This window comes from Labrus bergylta, chromosome 16 (genome assembly GCF_963930695.1).
Source record: "Labrus bergylta chromosome 16, fLabBer1.1, whole genome shotgun sequence".
NCBI lineage: Eukaryota > Metazoa > Chordata > Actinopteri > Labriformes > Labridae > Labrus > Labrus bergylta.
Genome location: NC_089210.1, coordinates 7,329,407 through 7,357,155, shown reverse-complemented (window position 1 = coordinate 7,357,155; position 27,749 = coordinate 7,329,407). Strand labels below are relative to the sequence as shown.

At 43.3% G+C, this 27,749-nt stretch overlaps 1 protein-coding gene across 4 annotated transcripts in view; it reads left to right on the top strand.

Annotated features, from left to right (window-relative positions):
• Positions 1-20,202, top strand: part of tnrc18 (trinucleotide repeat containing 18) — a 52,152-nt gene extending 31,950 nt beyond the window's left edge. For 2 of the 4 annotated variants that reach the window (XM_065964923.1, XM_020651309.3), the window contains exons 12-30: positions 8-153; positions 266-399; positions 489-602; positions 720-906; positions 995-1,319; positions 1,807-2,019; positions 4,358-4,537; positions 6,075-6,568; positions 7,011-7,145; positions 7,997-8,138; positions 8,229-8,346; positions 9,041-9,116; positions 9,307-9,415; positions 10,217-10,333; positions 11,061-11,213; positions 12,077-13,800; positions 14,523-14,759; positions 15,259-15,333; positions 16,185-20,202. In XM_065964923.1, coding sequence (XP_065820995.1) covers positions 8-153; positions 266-399; positions 489-602; positions 720-906; positions 995-1,319; positions 1,807-2,019; positions 4,358-4,537; positions 6,075-6,568; positions 7,011-7,145; positions 7,997-8,138; positions 8,229-8,346; positions 9,041-9,116; positions 9,307-9,415; positions 10,217-10,333; positions 11,061-11,213; positions 12,077-13,800; positions 14,523-14,759; positions 15,259-15,333; positions 16,185-16,391 — 4,886 coding nt within the window. In that variant the 3' untranslated portion in view covers positions 16,392-20,202. The remainder of the gene's footprint in view (positions 1-7; positions 154-265; positions 400-488; positions 603-719; positions 907-994; positions 1,320-1,806; positions 2,020-4,357; positions 4,538-6,074; positions 6,569-7,010; positions 7,146-7,996; positions 8,139-8,228; positions 8,347-9,040; positions 9,117-9,306; positions 9,416-10,216; positions 10,334-11,060; positions 11,214-12,076; positions 13,801-14,522; positions 14,760-15,258; positions 15,334-16,184) is intronic. The other 2 variants (XM_065964925.1, XM_065964926.1) reach the window with 2 other exon arrangements.
• The last annotated feature ends 7,547 nt before the right edge of the window (positions 20,203-27,749 follow it).

Here is a 27,749-nt window from a genome sequence, read left to right as displayed (position 1 = left end):
CACTCAGATCTGACTTTAGAGGGTTTGGACTGTCTTCTGGAAGCGAGCAGACAGATTTTGCTGGAGGCCATCGAGAAACAGTCCCACATCGACCTGTCCAGAACACTGGACCCCAACAAGAAGTACAGCTGGAGGCAGAGGAAGGAGGAGCCGGTAAGATGGAGACAAACGTCACAGTCACTAGAGAAGTTAACATGTGTCATAGTTTTTTTGTGAAATGTCCTCACTGGTTTTTTTTTTCCTCTCTCTCTCTCGCTCTCTGCAGCTCTTCAGTAAAATGTCTCTGGACGTAATGGACGCAGTGGAGGTGGAATACCGCGTCCGCCTAGCCGAGCTGCAGAAGACGTACAAGGAGAAGCAGAGAGATCTGAGCAAGCTGCAGAGACGCACAGACAAGTGGTGAGTAAATCCTAACGCTCTCACATGGCTGCTTTTACCTGGAAATTCACGTTGCACTCAATCATTCCCCCTGACTCTTGTGCTTCCAGTGAGCGGCACCAACAGGAGGATGAGAGGCGGAGTCTGACCAGACGGGGCAGAGGACGACCCAGGAAGAGAAAACACCTAACCACACCCCCCAAGCTGGAAAGCAGGCCTGCAAAGTGAGTGAGATTTTTTTTTTCCCCAATTTCGACCATTTCTTCCAAGTGTTTCTTATTGCATGGTCTTTTTTTTTTTTTTTGCGTGTGCAACACAGTGAAAATATTCTTTCGTCTCAGGGTCAGTAGGACAGTGCAATACTCTGAGGACTCTGAAGCTGGGGATGGACAGAGGAAAAGGTTCGGGCTGTCCCGAGAAGAAGAGGACACCGAGACGGGAAGTGTAGGAGTGAAGGTGAAAAAGAAAAAGAAGAAGAAGAAGAAGAGCTGGAACGACCAGGAGCCGTCAACCAGTAATGCTTTGGAGGTAGGCCTTTTTCAGGTCCATATTTTATCATAGTGTTGTTTTTTTTAATCCAATTTACTAATATTTCTTTTTTTTCACTGGTGGTCAGGTTTTGAAGTCGAAGCACGGCCACTTGTGTGAGCAAGAGCAGCTGGCGTCAGACCTCAACAGAGCACTCTCCCTCTCGCAGCTCAGCTCGCTGAACGTGCCTCGCAAGCTCTCCTCCAGCTCGAAGTCGGACAAGTCCAAAGGCAAGTCGACGGAGAGTCGGATGAAGGAGCGCAGCGTCCATTCGTCCGCCAAGGCGGGGAAACACAAGATTGCCGCCAAGGCTCCTTCTCCTTCGTCTTCGGAGAACGTCCGAAAGCTGAAAGGTCAGAAGAAGACTGCTCTGTTCTCTCCGATGAGGTCAGAGCTCAGCAGCTGCTCCAACAGTGAGTACACAACAATGAGCAACAATCTTGATACGACAGCTTTGTATCTCGCACTTCCCGATGCAAACTAATTGAGTCAAAGTCATTCTTCAGACGCAGCCAAAACATTCATTTGTCCTCAGCTGCAGAGTTTTTTTGTCAAGACAAATCCTCTTAAAGTTGACAAACACTCTTTGAGTTTCCTGATGAAGAATTTTGTAACCTTTTGTTTAGAGATCTTTTTCAAAATCCATGTGACAAAGTTAGTAGACAATAACACAGATCATAAATGTGTTTTAAACATACATTTGAGGCTAGTTAATGACAAATATTTATTCTTTTATTTATCCTTTTTTTAAACGTTCATGTCTGCACTCGATGGCAGGGTCGAACGTATGTGAACTTCAAGTTAGGTTGATCTTAAATCAGAATAAGTGAGTTTAGGTTAAATCTGAAGATTAGTCTCCGTTAAGGATTTCCATCACTAACCAAACCTTTTCTGCACCAGACTCAGATTCAGAGGAGCACAATTCTGCCCGAGGGGGCTGGCCCTCTCTTTCAGGGACGCATCCACACGGAGACCCGAACAGGAAGAGGCGGCCTGAGTCTTCGCCAACCTCCCTGCTGTCCAGGCAGAAGTCTCAGAAGAAGAAACACAAGCACTTATCGCTGCTGCTGGAGGAAGCTGGCCTCAGCTCCTCTGACGACTCCTTCGACCAAGGTTACTGACCAAATCTCACAGCACCCCCCCCCCCCCCCCCGCTCCCGCTCCCCCTCCCGCTCCCCCTGACCCCGCCCCACGCTGTAGAGTCAAACAGAAGTGTGTGTCTGAGCCTTGTCACAGCTTGTGTCTTTGTTTTCATTTTCGCTATGGCATCTTCTCTCAGACTGTGCGTTAGCTCGACCGTCCCTACCTCTATTGCTTTTCTGCAAAGCTGCCTTTTTAAAAAAAAAAAAAAAAAAAAAAAAAAAAAACGATTGACCTATTTCTATGGTGTTTTTTTATTGCCTGGATTGCAAATTTGTAGCATTTGTACATTGACTATTTGTGTGAATTGTGAGATTTTTTTCATAAAAGTTGTATTGCAGTTTTTTTGGTACCTATAAGATTTATTAAAGGTGTTAATTTGATTGGCACAGAAAGTGAAGCGCTGTGGTCCTTGTGTCTGCTTCATCTGTCTGTCTGTCTCGATCTGTCCAGCAGCACCTCACACATCCTTTAGGCTGCTCTGTTTGTCAAATATCCCTCCAGAGAAAAACGCTCCTCAGGTTAAGGTTCACATTTGGGTAAACTGAAACACATGCAAGCGATTAGTTCAGAGAACACAGAGCTGAATGTAACCTGGCAAGTAAGTAAAGACAAATAACTCTCATTTGAAGCATCGTTTGGTTAACTCAAATCCAATTAAGTGTTTGTTTTTTTGATGATGTGGTCCAGTTTATTTTTGTTGATATAAAAGCACTAGAGCTCAATTCAAACTTTTAAATCTTGGATTTTTGGGGATATTTGGACAATAGAGCTCCTCCTGTGTGTCTACTAAACCTTCAAATAACCCTTCTCCCCTTTTACGTTGCTCTCAGAAACACCTTGCTCTGTCTTCTCACCTTCACCCCCCCCTCCCCCCCCCCCCACCTCCTGCTCCTACCCATGATGCTTTGAGTGTCTCTTGTTCCTGTTCCATGTGCTTGTGCCGCTGCAACATTTACAGAAGCTTGACTAGCGCTACCTCGCTACGGCTAGTCTCCGCTGCCGTGGCTAAAGCTCTGCTTAAGCTTGACCGCGTTAAGGCCAAGCTACGCTACTGGCTAGGCCGCCGCGCTGCCCCCCTGCCCTGTCTGAGGCCACACCCCTGTCACCTGCTCTGTAAGTAGGAAGTGCCCCTCCCTCTATTCTTTATTGACCGCTAACATGGGCTATGCTGAAATTGAACACACAGAATAAAACTTTTTTTTTTTTTTATTGATCTCACAAATTAAAGCTCTCTAATAAGAATCATGGTTACTCCCCTGTCCCATGTTTTTTTTTTTTTTAAAGTTGAAGAAAGAGGCTTTGAAAGGGACTGAGGGTGCAAGCATGATGGCTCAAACGTCATTTGAACATTATGTCAAGGGGGCCTCACAGGGCTGTCCTCTCAGTGCCTGCCTCCTTTTGTCTTCTGCTTGCTGCCGTTAACACAAAGTGGATTCACAGTACAATATGTCAAAAAAAAACCTTCAAATTCTACTTTTTTTTTGACTTGACTGAAGCGTCAAATTACACCGAGTATTGTTCATTTGCTTGAAGAGAAATGTGGCTAACTTACAACAACCTAGTTTTTCCCCACAGTAAGACTAAAGAACAATACGAGTGAATGCCAGCCAGTGGTTGAAAGGTGTTGTACTGTGTATCCACCCTCGATGTTAACACTAACCCCTGTGGAGACGCTCCTCCTGCTCTTCTGCTGCCATGAACCTAACTGCTAACTGCTAGCGAGACAGAGCTAACAGCAGCATGTTAATGTGTGTTTTGTTGTGCAGTTTCTGATGTTTTTCCTCTTAAATAATGAAATACATCTGAGTCCACTTCAGCTGAAATGTTCCAGACTCTGTTTGTGTGTGTTTCGGTGTGTGTGGCTTAGTGTGTGTGTGTGTGTGTGTGTGTGTAAGTGTGTGTAAATCTCAATTCTTCCTGCTGTATCTTGCCAACACAGCGTTTAAGTGCAAGTGGAAGCTGCAGTGGTTTGGACAGTCGATTTATTCTCTTTCCACTTTTTTGTCTGTTCAGCCTACATGTAAGACACAGATTAATGGGATTGTGTGTGTGTGTGTGTGTGTGTGTGTGTGTGTTTTAGATGGCCTGGTATTACAATATCTAGGCTACTGTATTTCTGTTTTCTACAGTGTTCATTTCAGGCGTAGTTGTACTTTAAAAAAAAAAGAAGTGATATCTTGACAGTCTTGCATTCTTTGTCTCCGCGGTCCAGTCTGTGTGTCGAGGAAGTGTTTTTTTTGGCCTCTTAACCCTGACCCGTTCTCCAGTCACATGTCTCTCTGAGCTGAAAATCTCTCTTCTGACTCAGAAACCTCTGAGGAAGATGATGATGATGAGGAAGACGAGACAGATTCGGACGATGACGGCGCCTGTGAGGAGAGCGGGCTGGGTCTGCTGGCTAGGTTTGCGGCGAGCGCGCTCCCTGTCAGCTCCACGCCGTTAAGCCTTCTCCACGATGGTAAACACCGAAGCCTGCAGAGCACTCTGGGTAACTCAAACACAAGAGAGATCCAAATGTGTCTTGTGTAAATAAGCTGGAGCATTAGTGGTTGATTAATCCGGCTTCAATCGTCTTAATGAAATGTTTGATCACTAATGTCAGAAAAAAGTTTAAAAAAAAGTTGATCTACGGAAGCCCGAAGCAGACATGCATTTAAACTTAAGGAAGGATATCTTCAGGCACACTGGCTTAGAGACAAGGATAATGTAAATATGACTTTAATAAACGAGGGCTTATGTCAATAAAAATCAAACACAAACAGGAGAAAAATGCTGACCAGTTTCTTCTTCAGGGCGGGTGAGTGTTAAGACCCAATAGAAAGGCTATTGTACGGTGGCTGGGAAGTGCAAAGCAAAATTACAAAGTGTTAAACACTTTCACAAAATGTGAGACAAATTTACATTTTGAAAAACATTTTCACATTTTATGAAACAAAATTGCAAAACCAAAAACACTTATCGAGGACAAAACAAAATTGATGTGCCAAGATGTGAAACACTTTCACAATCGCTGAGACAAATTTACAAACGACAGAATCTTGACGGAAAGGGAATGTACCGCAATAAAAACAAAACAAAACAAACAAAATGACCCCTCACTCGATCACTTCCTACCGGGTCACTTCCGACATTTGGTACGTTCCCATTTTGTCAAGATTCTGACGTTTTGTAAATTTGTCTCATCGATTGTAAAAGTGTTTCACATCTTGTAAATCTGTTTTATAAAGTGTAAATGTGTTTTTTCCTTGGTGTAAGTGTTTCCTAAAAATGTAAAAATGTTTTTCAAAATGTAAATTTGTCTCACATTTGTAATTTTGTTTTGCACTTCCCAGCCACCGTACTTTTTCAATGCTTGTTTCCCTGACGATACAAGATAAATAAGTTAATATTTTGAGAAAACAACCAGAGATAACTCCCACTATAAATGGGAATAAATGAAATGTATGGACGCGTGTCCTCTTCAGGCTTCCGTACAAGATCATAACGAGATGTCTTGTTTTTTTTCCACCACTCAAATATATTCAGTGTACTCTCAAAAAGGAACATATTTTTGACATTTAAGTAGCTGGAATGAAAGAAAATCTAAAACATTTATTCAATTACATACCTGGAGAATTATAGATAACACAGTGATCTTGGTTTTCCTCATCACATTCTATAGGCGAGTGTGTTCCTGTTTACACTCTTCTCACAGATTCCCCCCCGACAGCTTTTAGCACATTATTGTGTTTTTTTGCGGTTGAGCGGGTTCTCCGCCTGACCATTTGTCCAGGATTGTGTTATTGATTCACGGCTACATATTAATTTATTTCTAATTGTCACACGAGGGTGCGTGTAACGATCCGGGCTTGAAATTATGTATGGATTTGAAATTTGGTCAATACTCCTGTTCCCGGGTTATTGATTTCAGAGAATCTAACACCTGGCTTTACTGCTGGCTGCATGTTTTAGGGAGGGGCCTGTATTCTGTACGGTGTGTGTTTGTGTGTGACAACATTACGTGACCCTCTGCTCTCTTACCTCAGGGTCTTCAGAGTGCGAGTGGTCGGACTCTGGGTCGGACTTGCGGCTGAGGAAGTTCCCCTCTCTAATGCACGGCAAACGCTCCGCCCCTGAGCTCCCCCTGTTGCCCCCCGTGACCCGCCGCAACGACCAGGCCAGCCCCACAAAAAGAGACGAAATCAAACGCAAGCCCTTACCCAAACCCCGCCCCTCAACGCGCTCCCCGCGGCGATTTAGCTTGGACCTGAACGCGAGCGGGCTGTGGGGCTTCAGCGAGGATGAGGGGTGGAACAGGCGACGCAGCGAGAGGATTTTCCTTCACGACGCCACGACCACGGCCGGCCATACGTCCACACCGACCCCGTCTTCCACCAGCCAGAGCTCCTCCTCTTCCACCTGCCAGAGCTCCTCCTCGTCCTCCTCTACCTCCTCCTCCAGCCTCCCGTCTCTCACGCCGAAGCCCGCCTCCAAATCCAAACCCACTGCACCCAGCAGAGAGGGGAAAGATGTGGTGAAAGTACGTCAATAATTTATTGGGTTGTTATGCACCAGCTGAGACGAAAACAAAGAGCCTGCGGTGTTTTTGATCTCCTCTTCTCTTTGACATCTTCCTTTTTCTTCCCTCTTACTCCTTTTCTCTCCTCCTCCTCCTTCCTTAAACTCTGCTACCCTCACGATGCCCCTGACACCCCTGTGTGTGTGAGAGAGTGTGCGTTTAAGTGTGTGTGTCAGAGTGCCAGCAGGGTTTCCCACTACTTCAGTCACTGCAGCACTCCCCTGCTGTCTGTGTCGTGTTGCTGACAAGAAAGGACAACTGCAGGCAGCGTCCCACCCTCAGTGTGTGTGTGTGTGTGTGTGTGTGTGTGTGTGTGTGTGTGTGTCTAAAGACATAAATCTATCTGGTACATCCTCAGTGTAGTGGTTCATATGCAAACCTTTCTGTGTGTTGTGAAACTCAGAAAAAGAAGCTGAAGGACTCTCCTCTGCCTCTGAGCCCATCCTCTCTGTGTAGTCCAATCACAGACGTCCCCGCGCCACTGAGCCTCAGCCCGGCACTCAAGAGCCAACCGAAAGCTAAAACCAAGACCAGAGAGGTCAGTGGGATGATGGATCAGCTGCAGAACCATTATAGATGTGAACTTAATTACCCTGGTTAAGGACAAGACCAGAATCTTTCAGTTTATTAGCGCTGCATTGGCACGCTCACACTCTGCCTTACTGACTGGCTTGCAAACACATGCACACACACACACACACACACACACACACACACACACACAATAAACCCTGAAAGTCTAACTGTTAGCTTCTGTTCAGATCTGCTTTTATCGTGTTAGTGATAGAAAAAATAATAAACTCCATCTGCCAGCAGCCACAACTTGAGTTTGTTTTGGAAACACTCGAGGCGGCTACAGTGTGTGTGTGTGTGTGCACAGCTCTTTGTGGTGGTGGAAGAAGAATGTGTACTCAACAGCATTAGTGCTGTAATACGTTGATAAGTGGTGTGTAACTGCGCTTTTAATTGACCTTAAGTAGCAGGATCATTTCAACATCATCATTTTTTATTCGTTTTTGGGACATGAAGGAACACATTTCAGGATACAAGATAATTTTACCCCTTTAAATGGATAATTAATAGTGTTGGAGGAAAGAAACGTGTACGTGGTTGTTAGATACTAAGTAACTCATTTCAGGCAATTAGGTTTCCCCTTTTAATAGTCGTTTAAGTAAAAGAAAAAAGACTACCTTACCTTTATTTGAAGGATACATGTGTGTGTGATGAATGAGTTGGTGTTTTCAAAATGTGTGAATATATGTCTTGAGCTAATTAGTTTGTGGGTTTTTAAAGTACATTCCGTTGAAGTGAATTTCAGATCAAATTTATTGAAATAAAAACGGATAATTACTAGTAGTTAATGATGAAAGCCCTCTTGTGTTTCTGCAGCCGCCCAGAGGAGCGGTGAGCCGGCTGATGGAGAGCATGGCGGCAGACGAAGACTTCGAGCCGAACCAGGACAGCAGCTTCAGCGAGGATGAACTCCTTCCACAGTGCAGGAAGAGTGTTTCAGAGCGCTCCTCCACACCTGGTACAGACACCAGACGAAAATCTAACACCTCCTCTACACACTCAGCACTGAGAGGCTCATCTATTACATGTGTTTTGTGTTTGTTTTTAGCTCCGGTGCAGTGCGTGTTGGATAAAGATTCTCTGGTGGACGGTCTCAGAGTTTTGATCCCCATGGACGACCAGCTGCTGTATGCAGGACATGTGAACACCGTGCACTCCCCCGACATGTGAGTAGACAAAGAGCAGGGATTTTCAACTGAACAGGAGGAAGTGTCACACACCGATGAAACGTTGGAAAGGTGTACTGCTTACAAATACCAAAAGTAAACAATTGTGGTGCACTTCCTCACCTGTCCACTTGAAGCCGGCTGCAAAAGTCGCTTTAACAACCATAATAAAATGTCCATTTTGGCAGGAGAAATAAACATGTTAACAGTCTGGTTAAAAAAACAAAAAACAAAATCTGGTATCAGCAGCTCATATCTGTTCTAATCAGGAATATAAATGTGCATGTCATCTATAGTCATCTAGACCCTGAGCGACAGGCTGTCCTAAAAGGACAAAACAAGTTAAGGAGGCTACCATCTAGACTGAGCCAGGCTAACTCTTTTTTTTTTTTGCGAACATGATGCTGTCTGAAGCTTCATATTTACATTCCAATCAAAGTTGACGTTCAAATCAAACTGGCTCAATTAAAAGACACCAAAAGAGTTCAACTGTGTTCAGAATAAACAGGAGGGTGTTACCGATGCTCTGCTGTGGACAACATGTTCCATAGAGCCAAAGTATTGTGGAGGTTGTAAACTGAAGACGACACATACCCAGCCTGCCACACGTCAAAACGGATAACAAAGATCAGATTTGAGTGCTGTGTCCCTGACCTCCCAGTGACCCCTTTTCTCACATTTTATCTGTGTGCAGATACAGCGTGGTGGTGGAAGGGGAGAGAGGGAACCGGCCGCACATCTACTGCTTGGAACAACTGCTGCAGGAGGCGGTGAGTCAGATTACCAAAGCCTCTACATCTCTGGTTTTTGTGACGTATGTTTGTGAGACATAACAGGCGTTAGAAAAAGCGTTTTATCCAAAGTCGGCCCCTGTTGAAATAATCTCTGCCTGAGCGTGAGGAGGGTGGACGCTGTGTTTTTGTGTTGACATCTTAAAAGTTCTTCCTTGTGTGCGCGCAGATCATCGATGTGAAGCCTCCGTCCGTGCGCTACCTCCCAGAGGGCACCCGCATCGCTGCCTACTGGAGCCAGCAGTACCGCTGCCTCTACCCCGGCACTGTTGTCAACGGTACGGCAGCAACATGCAAACACGCACACACCCAACACCTACATGTTATGATTCATTATTACTCTCGCATGTTTACCGTTTAATCGTAGCTGGCAGCGCAAACAAACGTGAACGAAGCTAACAGAGCTTGCCCGTTCAGTGTGCGGGGCAGAGAGATGTGAGAGAAACATGAACCGCTGAAGGTCTGTTCTTGTTCCAGTCAGCAAGATTTACTGCAATGAGTAATAAGAATTCAACAAGTGTTCTCATCGGTAAAGAAGAGTCTGCTCATGCTTTTTTTTCCACTCAAATCTCAAGAGTTATTGTGCAAAAAAAGCAACCACATAGCAGACAGAAAACTTTACAAAATTAGCCTCAGATTAGCTCAAATGAAAACCTACAAAAGTACAGACAGCTATTTGTATTTTTGGTGTGACTGGGTTAGAAATACTTAATCATTAAAGTAAATGTGGGGACTAATTACCTAACATTTGCTAGTTAATGTAACCCAACGATAGCTGTCACTTTAAGTCAGGGTTCTATGGCAGCTCTAAATTCCATCTCAGCACCCCTAAAATAATAACAACAAGAGCATGAAACCCAAACAGATTCTGGATGTTTGAGCGATATTTCACAAATATCTTGATTTTGTGTTTTTTTTTGCTAATGCCATACAGCATACCTTCATACCACTCCACTTTGCAGGCTTAGGGTTGTATAAAACATGTATAAAAACCATAAAATGTGCATTACAACAACGTGGCTTTTAAGTACATGTCAAACATCTTTTGATTACTTTTTTTTTGCTTTTTTTGCAAACAGGGAGTTCGGATATCGATGAGAATGACGACCTCATCACGGTGGAGTTTGACGATGGCGACACGGGACGCATCCCCCTCTCCCACATCAGGCTGCTGCCCCCAGACTACAAGATCCACTGTGAGCACACACACACACACACGCACTATCGTCAGATTAGCAACCGCTAACTTTAGCACTGCTTGTTTCTTGGTTAGAATTTCTTCAGAGTTCTGAGCAATGGCTAAGTATATCGTATGCAGCTGTTTAAAAAAGATAAAATGTTTTTGTTTTTTTTATATTACTGGAATCAGAGTCTGTAAGTAAAGGTATTTAAATGATATGGGAAAGAACAAAACAGTAAGTAAACATCTGTGGTATCTATGTTTATGTAGATGTAAATGAAGCAAATGAAGATCTAAAGCTGGTTTCACATGGTTCAAATCAAATAGAGTGAAGAACAAGGCTTCTAGGTGGAGAGAGAAAAACACTCTGCCTAAAAGAACAACATTAGTCCTCTCTCTCTGGGAAAGCTTTCGTTGATTTCAGCCTTGAGAAGCTAGTATATAAATATTTCTCTTTTTCTAAGAAAAGTGCTTCCAAACTGTTGATTTTTGTATAAACAGTATAGAGTACACACACACACACACACGCACACACGCACACAGAGCTGATCATCTTGGTCCAAATGATTGTTCTGCAGTAACAGTTAAGGGCAGGCCTTTATTCCCTTTCTTTTTTTTTTTTCACTTGTTGGAATAGCTGAAATTCCCTGCAGCCCGAGATGAAAGCATGAAAAGCATAAAGGTTGAGTTCTTCAGAGAAACTTAAAGCCCGCTGTCTTCTGTGCTTCTGTGCTTGTGTGCAGGCGCGGAGCCGTCCCCTGCCCTGCTTGTGGCCAGCTGCTCTCGGCGGCGAGTCCGCAAGTGCAGCAAAGAAGGCAAAGAGGCGGGGAAGAAGCCGGAGGAGAGCGCTCCCAAGATCAAAGGAAAACCTGGACGCAAACCCAAACCTAAACCAGGTGAGCGACTCAGCCCGATCGCTCTGCAACGACTTTATTAGTTCTTTTTTTTTTTTAATGTGCAAGTTACCGTCATTACTTCACTTTCTACGTGTTGTTATCATCCAGCTGCTTATCCCACTAACAAACACTAACCTCTGAGTCTGAGCTTAGCTAACTCTTTAGCATCGGGGGAATTTGATGGCAGAAATGTGTTCGGGTTTTGCACCAGAACAGATTTTGGATCAGAAAGCCGCTTATCAGAAAGGCATTTATCTGTTTATGCAAGTGAACTCTTCAAATTCAATGTATTATTATTATTTTTATTAATTGTCTAAACATAGTCCAAAAGGGAGAAAGATTTCACTCAGATGATTTGGCTCAGTGCTCCAAATGGACTTGATTTGTGTTGATGTATTAATAGAAGTACTTACATGCTGTTTCTTTCTTCCCCCGATTTTAACTTAAAGATATCATAGAGACCATTAAAGAGCTAAACTTCACTTTTCTTTCATTGCTCATGTTTTGACGAGTCTTTGTGGTCTTTAAAGAACAACAGCACTAAAATAGATCGAGGCTCAGACGGCTCTTTCATCCAACGTCTCATATTGGACCGCGGCCGTCATGTTTAATGAAACACTTTTTGTTGTTGTAGCTCAGGGTTGATTACTTTAGCTGTGATGATATATGGCAACGGTGAATGTCTGATTTTGCAGTAGTGGCTTTGTTTCGACTGCATCAGCAGTTTTCATTTGTCGAGCGCTGCAAACCACATGAAAAAATAAATAAAGAAATCATGCAGCCACGCAATGAAAACGTCAGCACATCTGGAGTAAACCCATTCAGATTTCAAATGTGTCCTTTTTACTTGTTTTTTTTTCTAGACACCTCTATGATCCAAGAAAGCCATGAGAAATCTGAGCCTCCATCCTGCTCCATCCAGCCGGCCGACAGACCCCCGACTGCTTCCAAACCTTCTCAGGACCGGTCCTCCTCTGTCCAGAAAGCAGCTAACGAGAAGCCCCGTCCAGCGTCACGGCCGACCATGCAGGCAAAGCCGGGCCGCACCAACTCCGCCCCGACCCCGACAAGTAGCCCCACCCTGCCCAACCTCGTTCCCAGAAAGTCTAGCTCCTCCCAGCCTCCAGCTCTTAAGCCGACCCGCTCTCTCCCTCCGTCCCTCTATCCAAACACCTACGGGAAAGTCCTGACTGTGGATCTGTACAGCGAGCCCAACCTGAGCTCGTACAACAACCAGCGCAGAGAAACCCTAAGCAGCGTCAGTCCGTCTAATAACAGGCCAATATCCAGACCCAGTTTGGTGACATCATCATCTGCACCCAAACCTGGATCCTTACCCAGACCCTCTTCTGCTTCCAAAACCAAACCCTCCTTGGACCACCACAGCAGCTCCAGACCCAGCCTCGGCTCTGGGCTCGGCTCCATCTCCAGGCTCCCTGCAGGCAAACCTTCCTCCTCGCTGACTCACAGGCCTTCATCGTCGTCGTTGTCCTCCTCGTCGGCCCCCAGACCCAAACTGAAGATTCCGTCCGAGCAGCTCTCCTCCGTCTCCAGACCCAAATCTGGATCAGGGAAGAGTGACATGGGCTCTTTGGTGAGGCGCAAGTCGGCGGAGCCCCTGGTGAAGCTGGACCACGAAGGCGTCACCTCCCCGAAAACCAAGAAGACGAAGGCTCTGATGCTGCTGGAGGGGCGGGGCGTCAGGCGAGACCACACCCCAATTGCCACGGCCAATCAAAAGCTGTTAAAGGCCAAACCGAGAGCTCCAGATCACGGGGCCGTCCTTCCGGAGAAAGACTCCTCCTACAAAGCTTCCGTGCTGGCTAAAGAGAAGGCGGAGTGTCGTGGCGGTGCAGGAAGAGGACAAGAGGTGGAGGCAAGGGAGGAGAAAGTGAAAAAGGAAGAGAGGAAGCCGCCGGAGAAACGAGAGGAGAGGAAGGTGAAGGTGAAGGAGGAGTCTCAGAGCAGCAGCAGCTCCGAGTCGGAGGAGGAAGGAAAGAAAGGGAAGATGAAGAAAAAGAAGAAGTGCACGTCAAGCTGCTCCTCCTCCTCTTCATCCTGCTCCGGTTCCTCCTCCTCGTCGTCGTCGTCTTCGTCGTCGTCGTCGTCGTCCACCGATGACTCCTCCTGCAGCTCGGACGAAGAGAGGACCCCGACCCCTACTCCGGCCCCCGCCTCCTCTGCTCCAGCGCAGGAGAAACAGAAGGAAGGACCGGAGGAGGAGGAGGAGGAGGAAGAGAGTGACGATACGGAGAAGGAGGCGGAGTTAAAAGTAGAAGACGAAGAAGAGCTTTCTCCACCCTCACGCTCTACCTCCCCTTCATCCTCTCCGACCCCCGATACTCCGGCCAAACCTGCAAAACCAGCGACGGGGAAGGGGTCGGGACAGAGGGGGCGGCCTCCCAAACCGAAGCCCAGCGGAGGGGAGGGGAAAGTGGGGAGACCCAAGCGCAGAGAGGGCGTTCACCTCCCCACAACCAAGGAGCTCGCGAAGCGTCAGAGGCTCCCCAGCGTGGAGAACCGGCCCAAAATCTCCGCCTTCCTCCCAGCCAGGCAGCTGTGGAAGTGGTTTGGGAAACCGACACAGGTGAGAGACATGAAGGTCAAATTTTTTTATTTTTTAAAGATTTAATTTTGGGCTTTTTGTGCCTTTGATTTAGAGATAGGACAGTGGATAGAGTTGGAAATCAGAGAGAGAGAGAGAGAGAGAGAGAGAGAGAGAGAGGGGGGAATGACATGCAGGAAAGGAGCCACAGGTGGGATTCAAACCTGGGCCGCCCGCATGGAAGACTACAGCCTATTTAATTTTTTTAATATGTGTTGTTTGATATTTTGATAGAGTGAGTACGGAAGCCCTAAGCGGACATTCATCCTTACTTTTTATTTACTCCAGTGTCCCGTGATAGCAAGTCATTTCCGCGTAATTTTCCGAGATATCGACGTGTTTATCCTCGTGTCCTCAGCGTTATGAAAGCGTGTGAAACAAGCCGATAGCTTAGCGGCTGGGACGGAGGGTTCAAATCCGACCTCGGCCCCTTTGCTGCATTTCATCCCACGCTCTCCCCTCCCAATGTTTCCTGTCTCTCTTCAGCTGTCCTCTCAGTGATCAGCCTGTTGTTTTTGTTTTCTATTCCGACTTAGAAAGTATCCAGTGAAAACAAGCTGGATCAAATTAATCCTTAATAATGAGAAAACCAGCTTAGTTATTTTCAGAGAGAACATCTGTCGTGAATTAAAGCCATGATACAAATAAAATACATTTGATTGAAGTGTTGACACTGTGCGATGATCCTCTTCTGCTCCCCTCAGAGACGCGGTATGAAAGGAAAAGCTAAGAAGCTCTTCTACAAGGCCATCGTGCGAGGCAGAGAGATGATCCGGATCGGCGACTGTGCCGTGTTCCTCTCGGCCGGCCGGCCCAACCTGCCCTTCATCGGCCGCATCCAGAGCATGTGGGAGTCGTGGGGCAGCAACATGGTGGTCAGGGTCAACTGGTTTTATCATCCGGAGGAGACGAACCCCGGCAAGAAACTCACCGACAAGAAGGTAGGAGCTTTGAAACAGCTTCTGAATATACACAGTATTCAGGCTGATTTTCTTTGAAATGATCGAATTAGAGTTCATATTTCAAAACAGCTTCACACCTTTTACAGTCAAGATTTTCTCGCATGACTCGCATGAAAATCTGAAGAATAATCTGGCAAACATGCAGCCGCGTGTTCATAGTTGTTGAATAGTTTCATGTGACTAAACAGATCATCGGATCAGTTCATGCTCACAACATGTTTGAACCAGTATTACTTTTCAGGACATGTGATTCATGAAAACTGAATCATCTGATTCAGTTTTATGACTACAAGAGTCACACCACAATCCTTTCATCTTTGCTGTATCATCAAAAAAAAAAAAAAAAAAAAAAAGCAAGATAATAATAATGTAAGAGTTACATGTGAACATTAAGTCACAGAATGAAGTTTCACACTGAAAGCATGTTTTCCTGTGCGATACATTTGAGGCGTTTTGCTAAGACTTCTTCTCTCTTCAGAACTGGGATCAGATGTGTGGTCAGTCTCTACCAGCAGCTCTGCACTCTTCTATCCAGAGGAAAGACTTCATGGAGGTGACGAATAAATCTACTATATTTATTATATGTTTTTATTTTATTTGCCTGTGTATATCAGCTCTGATCGTCACGGTTTAAAACCCAAAATTAATTTGTCAAAGTACCTGAATGTAGAGGTTAGACAACACGGAGTCACAAAGCAGACTCTAAGATGTGTTGACTGTACCAAAATATCACAAGAAATGCAATTTGTTAAATTAATGAAATGGGCATTAAATATTTATATAAAAAAGCTAATTAGCGGGCGCCACCAGGAGCCTAATGGTTAGTGCGTGCGCCCCATTTACTCCTCGAGAGCGTGCTCATCACTGGCATTGTGTAGAAACTACTAAATCATAATACATGTGAAAAATAAAGTGACTATTTTACTACTCACAACGGGCCATGACAAAACTCACAGTGTAAACTCTGTTATCTGTGACGCACTTTGAGCGTGTTCTAGTGTACAAAAGGTGTAGAGAGCGAGCAGGGAGGCAGTGATTGGTTCATCAGATTGGTGCCTTGGAGCAGACATTGGTGGAAGTTTTTACAGGCTTACAACTGCTAACCCTAAAGACCATTTCAACCAAAATCTACCTAGAGAAACTTCCCAACCCTGCCTTGAAGCTACATACACTTTTTTTTACTCTATTAAAATAATAAATGATAAACACTGATTATATAAAGTCCTCTGGTTTTGTATCTTTGGCTCTAGATTTTGTTGCACTACATTCCGTCTGTGTTTTCAGGTATTTTAGATGACAAGACATTGCAGTAAAATGTCGAGTTTGATCAGAGAAGAAGCAGATGTTTAATGCCAAATATAGATGAATGAAGTTTTTTTATAAACTCCTCTGCCTCTGTCACAGCGGGCCCTGTACCAGTCGTCTCACAGCGACGAGAACGACGTGCAGACGGTCAGCCACAAGTGCCTGGTGGTCAGCGTGGAGGAGTACGAGCAGATGACGCACACACGCCGCTACGCCGACAGCGAGGACCTCTACTACCTGGCCGGCACCTACGAACCCACCACCGGCATGATCTTCAACACAGACGGAGTCCCGGTGATCTGCTGAACGAAACGCAGGAACCCGGGAAAAAACCAAAATCAGGACCTCGACTGTGGACTTCTCAAAAAACCAGTCTGGGGGGGGGGGGGGGTCTTTTTTATTTTTCATGAGGGATCTTTCACAGCTCAACAAACTCAACCGCTCCGACACCAACGACACACACTGACAGACTGTCACAAACATTTTCTACTACGGAGACGGGAGAATCTACAGACGATATTACAACACTTCTTCCTGAAACGTTTGCACACACACACACACACGCACACACACACACACACACACACACAAAGTCCACAAACAAACTCCTGCCTGTTGTGTTCATCGGAGGGAAAAGCGTCGGAGCAAACACGAGCCCCTTCAGTTTCCTTTAACATGCTAATAAAAACCCTTCATAAACTCACACCTGCACAGACACATGTAAATACACACCTCCGTGTACTACACACAGTTATATCGAGGAAAATCTTGAGTGTTTTATTTTCATGTAATAGATTTATGTCAGAGTACTTTTTTCTAAAAACAGCCGAGAAGCTTTAATGAACTGTGAAAGAAGATACGAGAGAGAGAGCGAGCGAGCGAGCGAGCGAGCGAGAGAAGCACGTTTTCCGTCCGTTTCTGGATGAGCCCACAGAGACAGACATGCACGCCGGTGATGTGACGTTGTGATTATGATGTTGCCATGGTGATGTTAGTCATGTGACAGTCCTATAAATGTATCTACAGAACAGCAGGAGCGACAGACAACAGACGCCAAGACAGAAAGGAGACGCAGAGAAGCGAAGAGAGCGAGGTGGAGCCTCCTTCCAACCGAAAGCACTTAACTTAAAAAATCAAAAACTAACAAAAAAAAAAAAAAAAACACTTAAAACTCTCCTGAAAATGTAACCCCCCCCCCCCCCCCTCCTAAAATTTCCCAAGACAATCCTAACTTGTGCAGGAAAAACAAATGTCCGCATGCTACTCAAACTTCTTACTCCCTCAGAGACTCAGGCTTAAAGAGAGAGGGGAAGGACTTTTGTACTTTTTAAAGCACTTCCTGTTTTCATCCCAGAGTTTTGTCTTCAAGGAAAAATCCACCCTTAAAAGAACACTCAGACACTATAAAACAAGAAAGCTGCTGATTATTTGTCCTTTTTGTCGAACTTGAGGGAAGATGGATTCTAGAGGAGGCAGAGACACAAATTATTTTTCTGGGAAACACGGGACACCTTTTTATTGTAATGATGTAGGACACCCAAGGAAAATAAACAACAACACTTTTTTTTTTAATCACTGAGCGTGTAGAAGCTTGAAAGGGTGGCTTCTTCCTTTATGTTTTGGGATGGTTTTAAACATTGCAGTGTGTCCAGGATGCACCAAGGTCGTGGCGCTGATCATCAGTAATGACGCTGCCAGCACTGATTAGATCATAAACATTATTCAATTTTTAACACTTATTTGGCTCCGTTTAGCACTGCAGTGTTTTCAACCTCTAAACGTCCTGTGTTCAATGTATTTTTGTATTTGTTTTTTTGCTTCTGCTGTTTTAATGGATGTTTATTTTACCCTGTTATTTTTGGGCCAGATTTCTCCCCCTCTCAACAATCACCTTAGACATGAGTGCACTTTGATCGAGCTCCTCCTGCAGAGGAAACTCTGTGTGCAGGAGTTTTGTATACGTCTTCCTAGAGTATTCACTAACCCCCCCCCCCCTTCTTAGAGGCAGATAAACAAACACACCTTACCGTTAAGTCACTCTTCAACCTTTCGCCTCTCTTAGCTGCTTCAGAATAATTTGTTCTACGTGCCTCATTTGAACTGTTTTGTTTTTTTGTGTTGTTTTTTTAAAAAGGGTGAAACTTTTGAATGTTATGCTCAGGATTGGTAAGCGATTGGGCGGCCTTACGATGAAGATGATTCGCCAAATCTCGGTTAAGCCCCCCACCCCTTCCCCCTGCATCTTAAGATCCGTATTTTCCCCAGTCTGCATGACACGGGGAACGCCTTTTTCTTGATGATATAGCGTGTAAACGTGTCCGTTCCAGAGCCCTTAACTCACTTAGCTACACTTTGGTGTGTAGAGATTGTATCAGAATCCTTATAGAGTATATGGAGTTCTGCAAATACCGTAGTTAATACGTTGGTTTATCATGTTGATCTTCTTTTATGTTTCTTTTACCACCTTTCCCTCTTTTCGGCTTCGCTGCAGAGACTGAGGATTGTCTTGTTGATACTCAACAGGTTTCATGTTTTCTAATCTTTTGGGATCGTTTTTCGAGGATGTATCATATTTTAAATCACTCTGAAGTGTGATGACTGGAGGATGACCCCAAGAATTCAACATTTTAACGATAAAATGACAGAAAATCATTTAAGAACACTTAAAACTCAAAACTCAAAAAAAGCCACACAGTAAAGATATGTTCGATTAAAAAAAAAAAGCTGCTAAAAAGTTCTATTGAAAGAGTTTTAACACGGTACAGAGTGACTACATGTGCTGTTTTCTAAGATTATCCGGTGGATCACCAGAAAATGTTATTTGATATCCCCCCCACCTGCTGCTCAAGCTTCTGCCTGGAACATATTTTGTCGAAAAAAGTTCAAAGTTTGTGTGACTGTCGGCCGAAAAAAGGATCTCGGCGTGGGCGTGTGATGGGTACTTTGTTTTTTTTTTTTCCACTTGTTCACAGAAGTGAACTTGTGAAAGCCCCCCATCTGAATGTTTGTTTACCCCTTGAGCTGCTCAAGCACTTTGTGTGTGTGTGTGTGTGTGTGTGTGTGTGTGTGTGTGTGTGTGTGTGTGTGTGTGTGTGTGTGTGTGTGTGTGTGTGTGTGTGTGTGTGTGTGTGTGTGTGTGTGTGTGTGTGTGTGTGTGTGTGTGTGTGTGTGTGTGTGTGTGAGAGGGAGGGAGGCTGAAAAGACATCACTCTCTTATTCCCTGGTATGACCACAAACACACACTCGCCTACACACCTTTGTAACCGTTAAAGGTGTGTGTTATTGCCTTCTAATCTCTATTTGCCCCTTATCTCCATCCAAAGCCCAGCCTTAGGCCTTCAAACAGGGTCCAAACACACACACGCCAACACACATCGCCCACTGCGCCTTCATTTTCATTCGTCATTTTGTTTCAGAGCCTGATGTTGTCTCTCTTTTTTCTTTTTTTTTTATCACCGTTGGTTTGACTTTTTTCTTGTCTTCAAAATGTTTGTTTTTGCTGTGATTTATTTTTTTACTCTGTATTTTGGTTTGCATGTTTTCCCTCTTCTTTTTATTTTTTAAATTCCCTTTTTTCCCCTCTCTGAACAATCGTCCAGGCCTCTAAAGCAATACTGCTGACAGGCATTTGGAGCTAGCTGCTAGAAAGAGAGAGAGAAAGGAATGGGAGAGAGAGCATAAGAGAGAATGGGAGAGAGAGAGAGAGAGAGAGAGAGAGAGAGAGAGAGGTGGACTGGAGGCTGGTTCTTCGTCTGCTGTTCATTCAGTATCGTTATCGTCCTGTTACAGATTTTTAAAAAAAAAGATTATTTTGAAAATAAAAAAGTAAAAATCATCTAAGTTTTGTAAATGATCCTTCACTGTCGAGAGGTGAATAAAGCTATCAGAATATACTTTGTACACATGTCTAATCTTGTAAAAATGCAAAAAGAATACATTTTAGAGAGAAATCTGACGCGGATATATTCTGTCAACCTATACTATATGTGTAAGGAACTGTTTTTCCTTCTTTTTTTTTTTTTACAGACGGCAACCACGTTTATCAGTGTTTCTTTTAAATTGTTTTAGTAACTCAATATTTTATAGTTAATCAATAAACAGATGGAACTGTATGAAATGTAATCTGTGGGTCTCTTGTGTGAACACATCTTTGATTTCCTTTCCTCTCATGTTATATTCACTTAAGTCACATTTACTGAAAATCAAAAACAGTTTTCTTACAATTTACATTTTAGAAAGTCTTACATGATGTGTATAGATAATTTAGGAAAGCCAGGGAAAGTTTATTTTTTAGAGCAAACTTCAGCAACAAGACAATTCAAGGATCTTCACACATCAAATACATTAAAACCCCATGACAAAAGGAAAAAGAAGCGTTAAAGGGGACCTATTAAAATATATTTGACTCACTCTTAAGATGAATTATGTCATTCTAGGATACCTATTGAGTTGTGTAGCTCAAAATCTGTATAAAATGTACACTTGGTCTTCGTGCTTAACTAAACTAACCTTGCTAGCTAGGGTTTCATTAGGTACAATAGGATGGAATCAATCTTTCCTTCCAACTCTTTGCCAGAAAACAAAAACCTGTCCTCAGTTTTGAGCAACACACATTGAATATTGGATTCTAATTTCAAGTTCCCCTTTTCTCCTCCACCTCTTCGTCTAGCCTAAAGCAGTTTTCAGCATGGCCAGAGTTAGCAGCTCACTCAATCCAAATGGGCTGCTCTCATGGTGTTTGTGTGCCTGGGTTCAGTTTGTGTGGACTGCCCCTTTAATCAACAGTGGACTCCATCAGACCTCCATTTTGGCAGCTCAGTAATGAAGCTGCTGGTTGTGATAAAATGGAGGAAAGTTCAGCATCCTCTGCAGAGCTGACCGCAGGAGACACATTTTCCACTGCTGACCGTTCATGACTCTGCCCTCAAAGAGCTGGCAAAGGTGTGTGTTGGTGTGTGTGTGTGTGTGAGTGTGTGTGTGTGTGTGTGTGTGGCTTTTGAATTCCTGTGTGTGCAGTGCATGTGTAATTAAATCTTTGCTGACATGAGCTGAGTGTGTGTGTGTTCCTGTTTCACAGCGAGAGCAGCAGTCAGGGGTTCGGCCGCCTGTTTCCCCCTAAGGACCAACATCAGCATAACACCAGAATCTGCTGGGAGCCGCCACACACACACACACACACACACACACACACACGTGCACTCACGCACATATAGAAACACCGATACAGTACACCAGCACAGAAAGCCCTCTACACATCCTCACAAACACACACTGGCACACACTCTCCTCACTCTCTCTCTCTCTCTCTCTCTCTCTCTCTCTCCATCCTACCTCAGCGGCGCCCAACACACCCTCCTGTGGGAGTGTCAGCATGCTGTGTTCTGATTTGCCAGCATCACACGAGCAGAGGCTTTCTATTGGCTGAGGCTTCATTGCAGAACAGGGAGGTAAGACAAGTGTTTTTGTGTGTGTGTGTGTGTGTATTTGTGTGTGTGTGTGCACCTGTGTGTATGTTAGTGTTTGAACTCATTACTGTTGTATTGCTCCACATCTCTTTCATTGTTTACTCCTTAGCTTTTCCAGGCGACCGTGTGTTTGGTGTGTGTGTGTGTGTGTGAGGGTATGTGTGTTAGTGTGCCTTTATTGTGTGTGTGTGTGTGTGTGTGGGGGTGTGAGTGGTCCGCACACACCAGTTTCCCAGGAGACAGGTATCTAAGTGAGGGGGCGTTCAAATGCACACAGAGCACAAAGTGTTTGAAAGGGTTGTTATTCAGACTGCAGTCTGCTCTCAGACTTTGAGAAGACGGTGTTTGTCCTTCAACTGTGTTTTGTCACCAAGAAAAAAAAGAAGAGTTTTCTTGAATTTTATTTCCTTAGTAGCTCTGCGGCTCATGTTTCCGTCTTTCTTTTTCTGTCGTTCTGTTAGCCATTTCACTAAAATTACTCTTCCGGGAAATGTTTCTTGTTATTTTCTCCCTGCTCAAAAATACGATGCGGAAATGTGTTTGAGGCGTTTTATTTAGTCGATGAGATTGACACCACTCTTCTTTCAGAACATTAAACCTGCTGTAATGTTTTTTTTTACAATTTAAATGGCTCAAATTACTGCAAATAATGTCATCATGGCTCACAAAATAGGCATGAACCTAACAAGAAATATCAACCACATCTTAACAGTGCTCCTCAGCTCTTGGTTGCATTAACACATTTTTTTTTTTGTTTTTGCTCGTTGTGGTTGATCTGATGCAACGTCCTCCTCACATCCTCTGTTCCCATCATCTCTGTGGTTGAATTTATTATATTTATTTATTTATTTTGCTCTCACAGCTCCTGCGAGAAGCTTGTTTTATGCGGTAGGCCACGTCTTATCTCTTTGCCAGTCTTGTCCTGCATGTGGAAGTGGTGAAAGCAAAGGCAGTTTTGGCATCGCTTACTGACACATAACCGACAGCGGTGTTGACATAGCCGAAAGAAAAAAAAAGAAAGATGTAATTAATCATCTCGTTGATAGTATTGTTTGCTTTTAAGTCCTTTCTTTCCAACAGCATGATTCAGTGTTTTCTATGCTAAGAGGGGTAAAGAAGAAGCAGTGACTCAAATTTACTAGTTAGGCTATTTTGACTCTGATAATGCCACTTAAACATTTAGGGACTGTCCGAAAACAAACAAAAACGCCTATTCCCAGTTTTCAGTCTCCGTCGGTGGTTGTTCTTTAGCTAGCTTACATTAAAGTTAGCTAGTTTATTGGCTAACTTTACGATTAGCCAGCTACAATCAAAGTTTGCTTAGAATTTTACGCCTTTGCTCTCTTGTAGTTTAATGCTAACGTTAGCTGTTCTACAATGATAGCTGGTGAATGATCTTATATTATGTTATAGTTTAGAACAGGGGTGGGGCAACTGGCGGCCCGGGGGCCACATGCGGCCCTCGTCAACCCTCAGTGTGGCCCTCAGGTCAATTTTTATATATCAAAACATGAAGAAAACATGACGAAATCTGCCATGAAATCATGAAAACCAGAAATATTTCCGTAATAATATTTGATCACTGGTGTATGTTGAGTTAAATTTGAGACATAATTGACTGTTATCGTTTTTGTATTCTACAATTTGGCCCCTCTGGCAGTCAGAATTAAATGAATGTGGCCCCTTGCTGTGAACGAAGTTGCCCATCCCTGGTTTAGAATATGGCACGATTTCTCTCTATTTTTACTGTCCATTGTCTTTTAAGTTGTTTGATCAGATAAGAGCTGAAATGATAATCTGTAAATTTCCCTATGACAACTATTTGCAACCGCTACGACATAAATAGCCATTTGAGCTTTTTGGCTGCTGTTTTAATATTGTGTATAGGGGGAGTTTGGCAACTGCGCTGAATAGGATGAAGTGAAGGTTTTAAAACGACAGTGAGCAAAAACTATAGAAAATGATTGAGACAGAAGTACAGTTTTTGGGCTCTGCAGTGTATTGTGTGTGTGTGAATGTGTGTTGTTTTATTCCAGCTTTTGATCATTCTGTCTCGCTTGACACTGTGTCTCCTGTTCTTTTTTCTCTTGTGATATATTTGAATATGAAATGACAGCTGAGGCTTACAAATATTAGTTCAGAATTCGATCCCACATGGATGCCTGTGTGTGCCTGTGTGTGCCTGTGTGTGCGTGCGTGTGTGTGTGTGTGTGTGTGTGTGTGTGTGTGTGTGATGTACTGCATATCAATTAGCTATCTATTATTCATGTTGACAACATAATGAATGAAACATCACAGTCTTTGAATTTCAGGCATGTTCACTTCTTACTCTCTCTCTCTTTCTCTTTTGAAACACACACACACACACACACACACACACACACACACACACACACAGATTGCGTTGTGGGTATTTAGACAGGAGTGACAGAGGGACTGAAATCCCATTGTAGCTGTGAAGACGAGGTGATACCCGCTGAATACCTGACAGCTGAATGCAGACAACAGACAACAGCTCCTCCTCATTAACAAGTTCATCATTTACGACAGTAAGTGGAGGTTGATGATTAGTCTCTATAATCATGCGTTAAAATACCAAACCACCAATATATCAAGATAAGAGTAGAACATTTTAGTTTTTTCCCTCTCTTTTGCCTTATTTTCCCCCCAGAAATAAGCCCTGCAAAAGCTTACACTGCAGGCTAAACCATTCCCCACTTGCAAGTTTCACCTTTCAGGTTTAAGTTTTTTCACTTAACTTGTTTTTTACACTTAAAAGCCTGAAGTATAAATACATCTAGACATCATCTAACATCCAGAAAAGATTAACAGTACCCTTTGCTGTTTTACTAAATATAATTTTGGTCGCATTTAGCTCCATATAAACAGAACTAAACATGTCGTTTGTTTCCATTTTAGTTTAGTACCTAATTTTACCATAATTATTTAATGGCTACACTGGTATATTATACAGAAAAAACGCTTAATTGGAACATATTTTTTACAATGGCATACTGAACAGTTGGATTAATTTTGCTCCCCTTGTGAAGCACTTTCGTTTACTTTGATTTAAAAAAAAGAAAACTTAAGATAAAGTACAGAAAAGACTGTTTATATGCAATAGACACAGTTTTGTATTTGAAACACTTCTCATCCAGCGTCGTCAAGCTCGAGGCTGCCCCCTGTGGGAGAAGTCTGACGCCCACCACCTGTGCAGGAAGTTCTCTGTCATATTTCAGTTTTATGTCTTGTTACGCAGAGACACAGTGTTTTTATCGTCCTCTATCCATCCTACTTATGAGACATGTCTGTGCATTATGTCACTTGTCAAGACGCCTCGGTCTCTCCCTCTGGCCATTCATATGTTCTCTCGTTCCATCTCATCCGTCAACTCCCCCATCTCTCACATTTTAGTTTATCCACACCCTTATACCCTTATATTATCAGCAATGTTTCTCTCTCTCTCTCTTTCTTTCTCTTTCTCTTGCCCTTAAGTGCACTTGTAAAGCTTCTAACTGTCTGTCAAAAAGGCTGAGTATACAAATACTACAATATAAGAACAACATAAGATCTTTAGAAAACAAAAGAATATAGGCTGGCCACTGAGGCCAGACCATGACTTGCTATGCTGCCATTACCCACATTGATGAGGTAAGTTAAACCATGTTCTGTCTTGTCTTTTGTGCTATTGCAACTCTGGGGAAACAAGATTGCAATCTTGAAAAACAACCAGAAATGACTCACTATCATGGGGAAATGATTCATGTTTCTTCCATCAAATATAGAACTACTTCATTATCACCCTCAAACGCTTGTATGTTTTAGAAAGTATCTTCTGAGTGGATGCCCTTGTGTCCTTTACTGTTGGTACATTACATTCAGCTTTACAATCCTAAATAAATTGGTTATTTGGGGTGCTGAGGGCCTAGCGGTAAGGTCGTGCCCTATGTACAGAAGCTGTTGTCCACCAAGAGGGCAGCCGGGGTTAAGACCTGTGGCTCATTCCCCGCATGTCATTCCCACCCTCTCTTCAGTTTTACTACTTGATCCTGTCCTATCTAAATAAAGGCAAATGCCCAAACACACAAATGATAAAACACAAGAAAAACAAACAAATGATTTTGGCCAAAATGGCAGCAACTTAAAAAGGAGAAAAGGTCACTGACCTACTTGTTTAAGCAATCAGCTGTTTAGGGGATGAGAGATGGGAGATTGACTGTGTACTCTTTGTTCCAGTTCACAGTTCACACAAATAATGATACACTGATGGAAGAGGATGCTGCGTATGCCCATCAGAATTTAGTCATCCCATTACACCACCAACCTTTCAGGTGAGAGACGACCGACTCTACCAGTGAGCAACAGTTGCAATTATATGATGATATGTGTCTTGATAAATGATCGTGGCAGCATATTATAAAGGGCTAAAGATGAACAAAACAGATGCTACAACAAATGTATGTACTTTTAACTGCATCTTCTCGATTCTACTTCCTCCTTTAAAAGGGTTTGATTCACACCACAGAGACAGTAAAGAAGAGGAACCGTATTTAATGATATGTACCAGTTAGTTCTTCCACATCAATAAATGGCCTTTTTGCATTCAAACATTTAATACCCTTCCTCTATCTCCCCCATCTCCCTCCTCTTTCTCTTCTCTTCCTCTCTGCAGTATGTGGAGCAGAATGACTAATAATCAGTTGTTCTGTCACACGCCTGAGACTTATTTTCCCTGCAGCAATATCCAAAATTAGCACACATACACACACACACACACACACACACACACACACACACACACACACACACACACAGGCACAATTCCAATCTTACACACTAATGCAAGCCTGCCTGCACACACACACACAAACACAAATAGAAATTTCATAGGTCCAAGCATATAATCCCCCCCACACACAAAAGAAGGGGAGGAGGCAGCTTCACCAGAACTCTTTTATAGCCAGAGATGAATACAGTTTGAGTACAAAACAGTTAACGATGCCAACAAAGGATAGAACATGTTATTGTTCTGAATTATTACCATTCCTGGCTAGCCATTTTTTATGGTCCTGAAAGTTTATTGAGCCTATATTTTCCCCTTGATGTTGAAAGGTCATGTGTATTTGCAATTCACTGTCAATTCTTTTTATAAAGTTATCCACCTTTTTGTTTTTGGTGCCTACCCATACACTGTACCCGTTTTCATACCCGGAACTAATGGCTGTCAATCAAGTGTTGCGCACGTCACCACCATTAACCAACACACCTGAGGCAGAGCGCCAACAAATGATGTAAATAAATAAGGTAAAGAAACAAGGAAGAAGACAAAGACAAGAGACTGCTGCCAAGTACTAGCCCCTCTCAAACAATAAGCAGCCTACGAGGTATGTTAAAGTGAATTGTTGTAGGGAAATTAACATGCAAATATCGATAACATTCATGTGCAAATGAGTACATGAATATCAAGGTGTGGGTGTGCTGTTACCTACGCTATTTTGTAAATACATGGGTGATGCAATCTTTATAATAAGTGTAGATTCAAGGCCTAGTCAATTAGTGAGCTTTTTGTTATTCAAGAAGGCATTAGAAATTAAAAGTTTTAAATTGCAAGTTTTTCAGCATTTAAAAAAAAAAAAAAATGCTGTGTGATACCAGAAGAAAACCTGACAAAACAAAAAATGTTACTTGCTACTTATTTGCTACAGTTGTAGCCTACATTAGCAGAACTTGCAATAACAAATGTTTTTCTTTTTGAGAAACTCTTGTCACTTTATCACATATAGTAACACCTGCTCAGTCCTCGAGGTTGTTCTCAGAGCTGCAGCGCCCTCTGCTGGATAAAAGTAGCTAATACAGTATTCATCCTATCCTATCCTGAGCAGGGAGGCATGGACATTTGTGCTCAAAGACACTGGAAATGCAGAAAACCGGTTGCAGAGAGATTATTTGCTTTTTAAACAGAACTGACAAAGTGTTTTTGTTTGAGCGGACACAAAGGAGATCCGATCTTCATCCCCAAGATGTCAGAAAAAAACTCAATCATTTACAGTTCATATAAGTAGAAGCAGCAGAGAGAAAGAGAGATGTAAACACATATTTTTTCATCTCTGATGATTGCACATTGTGTGTTAGTCATTTTGTTGTAGCAGCTTAGCTCTGACCTTTACACTGTCCATGTTGTGCTGTCTGTCATTTGTGC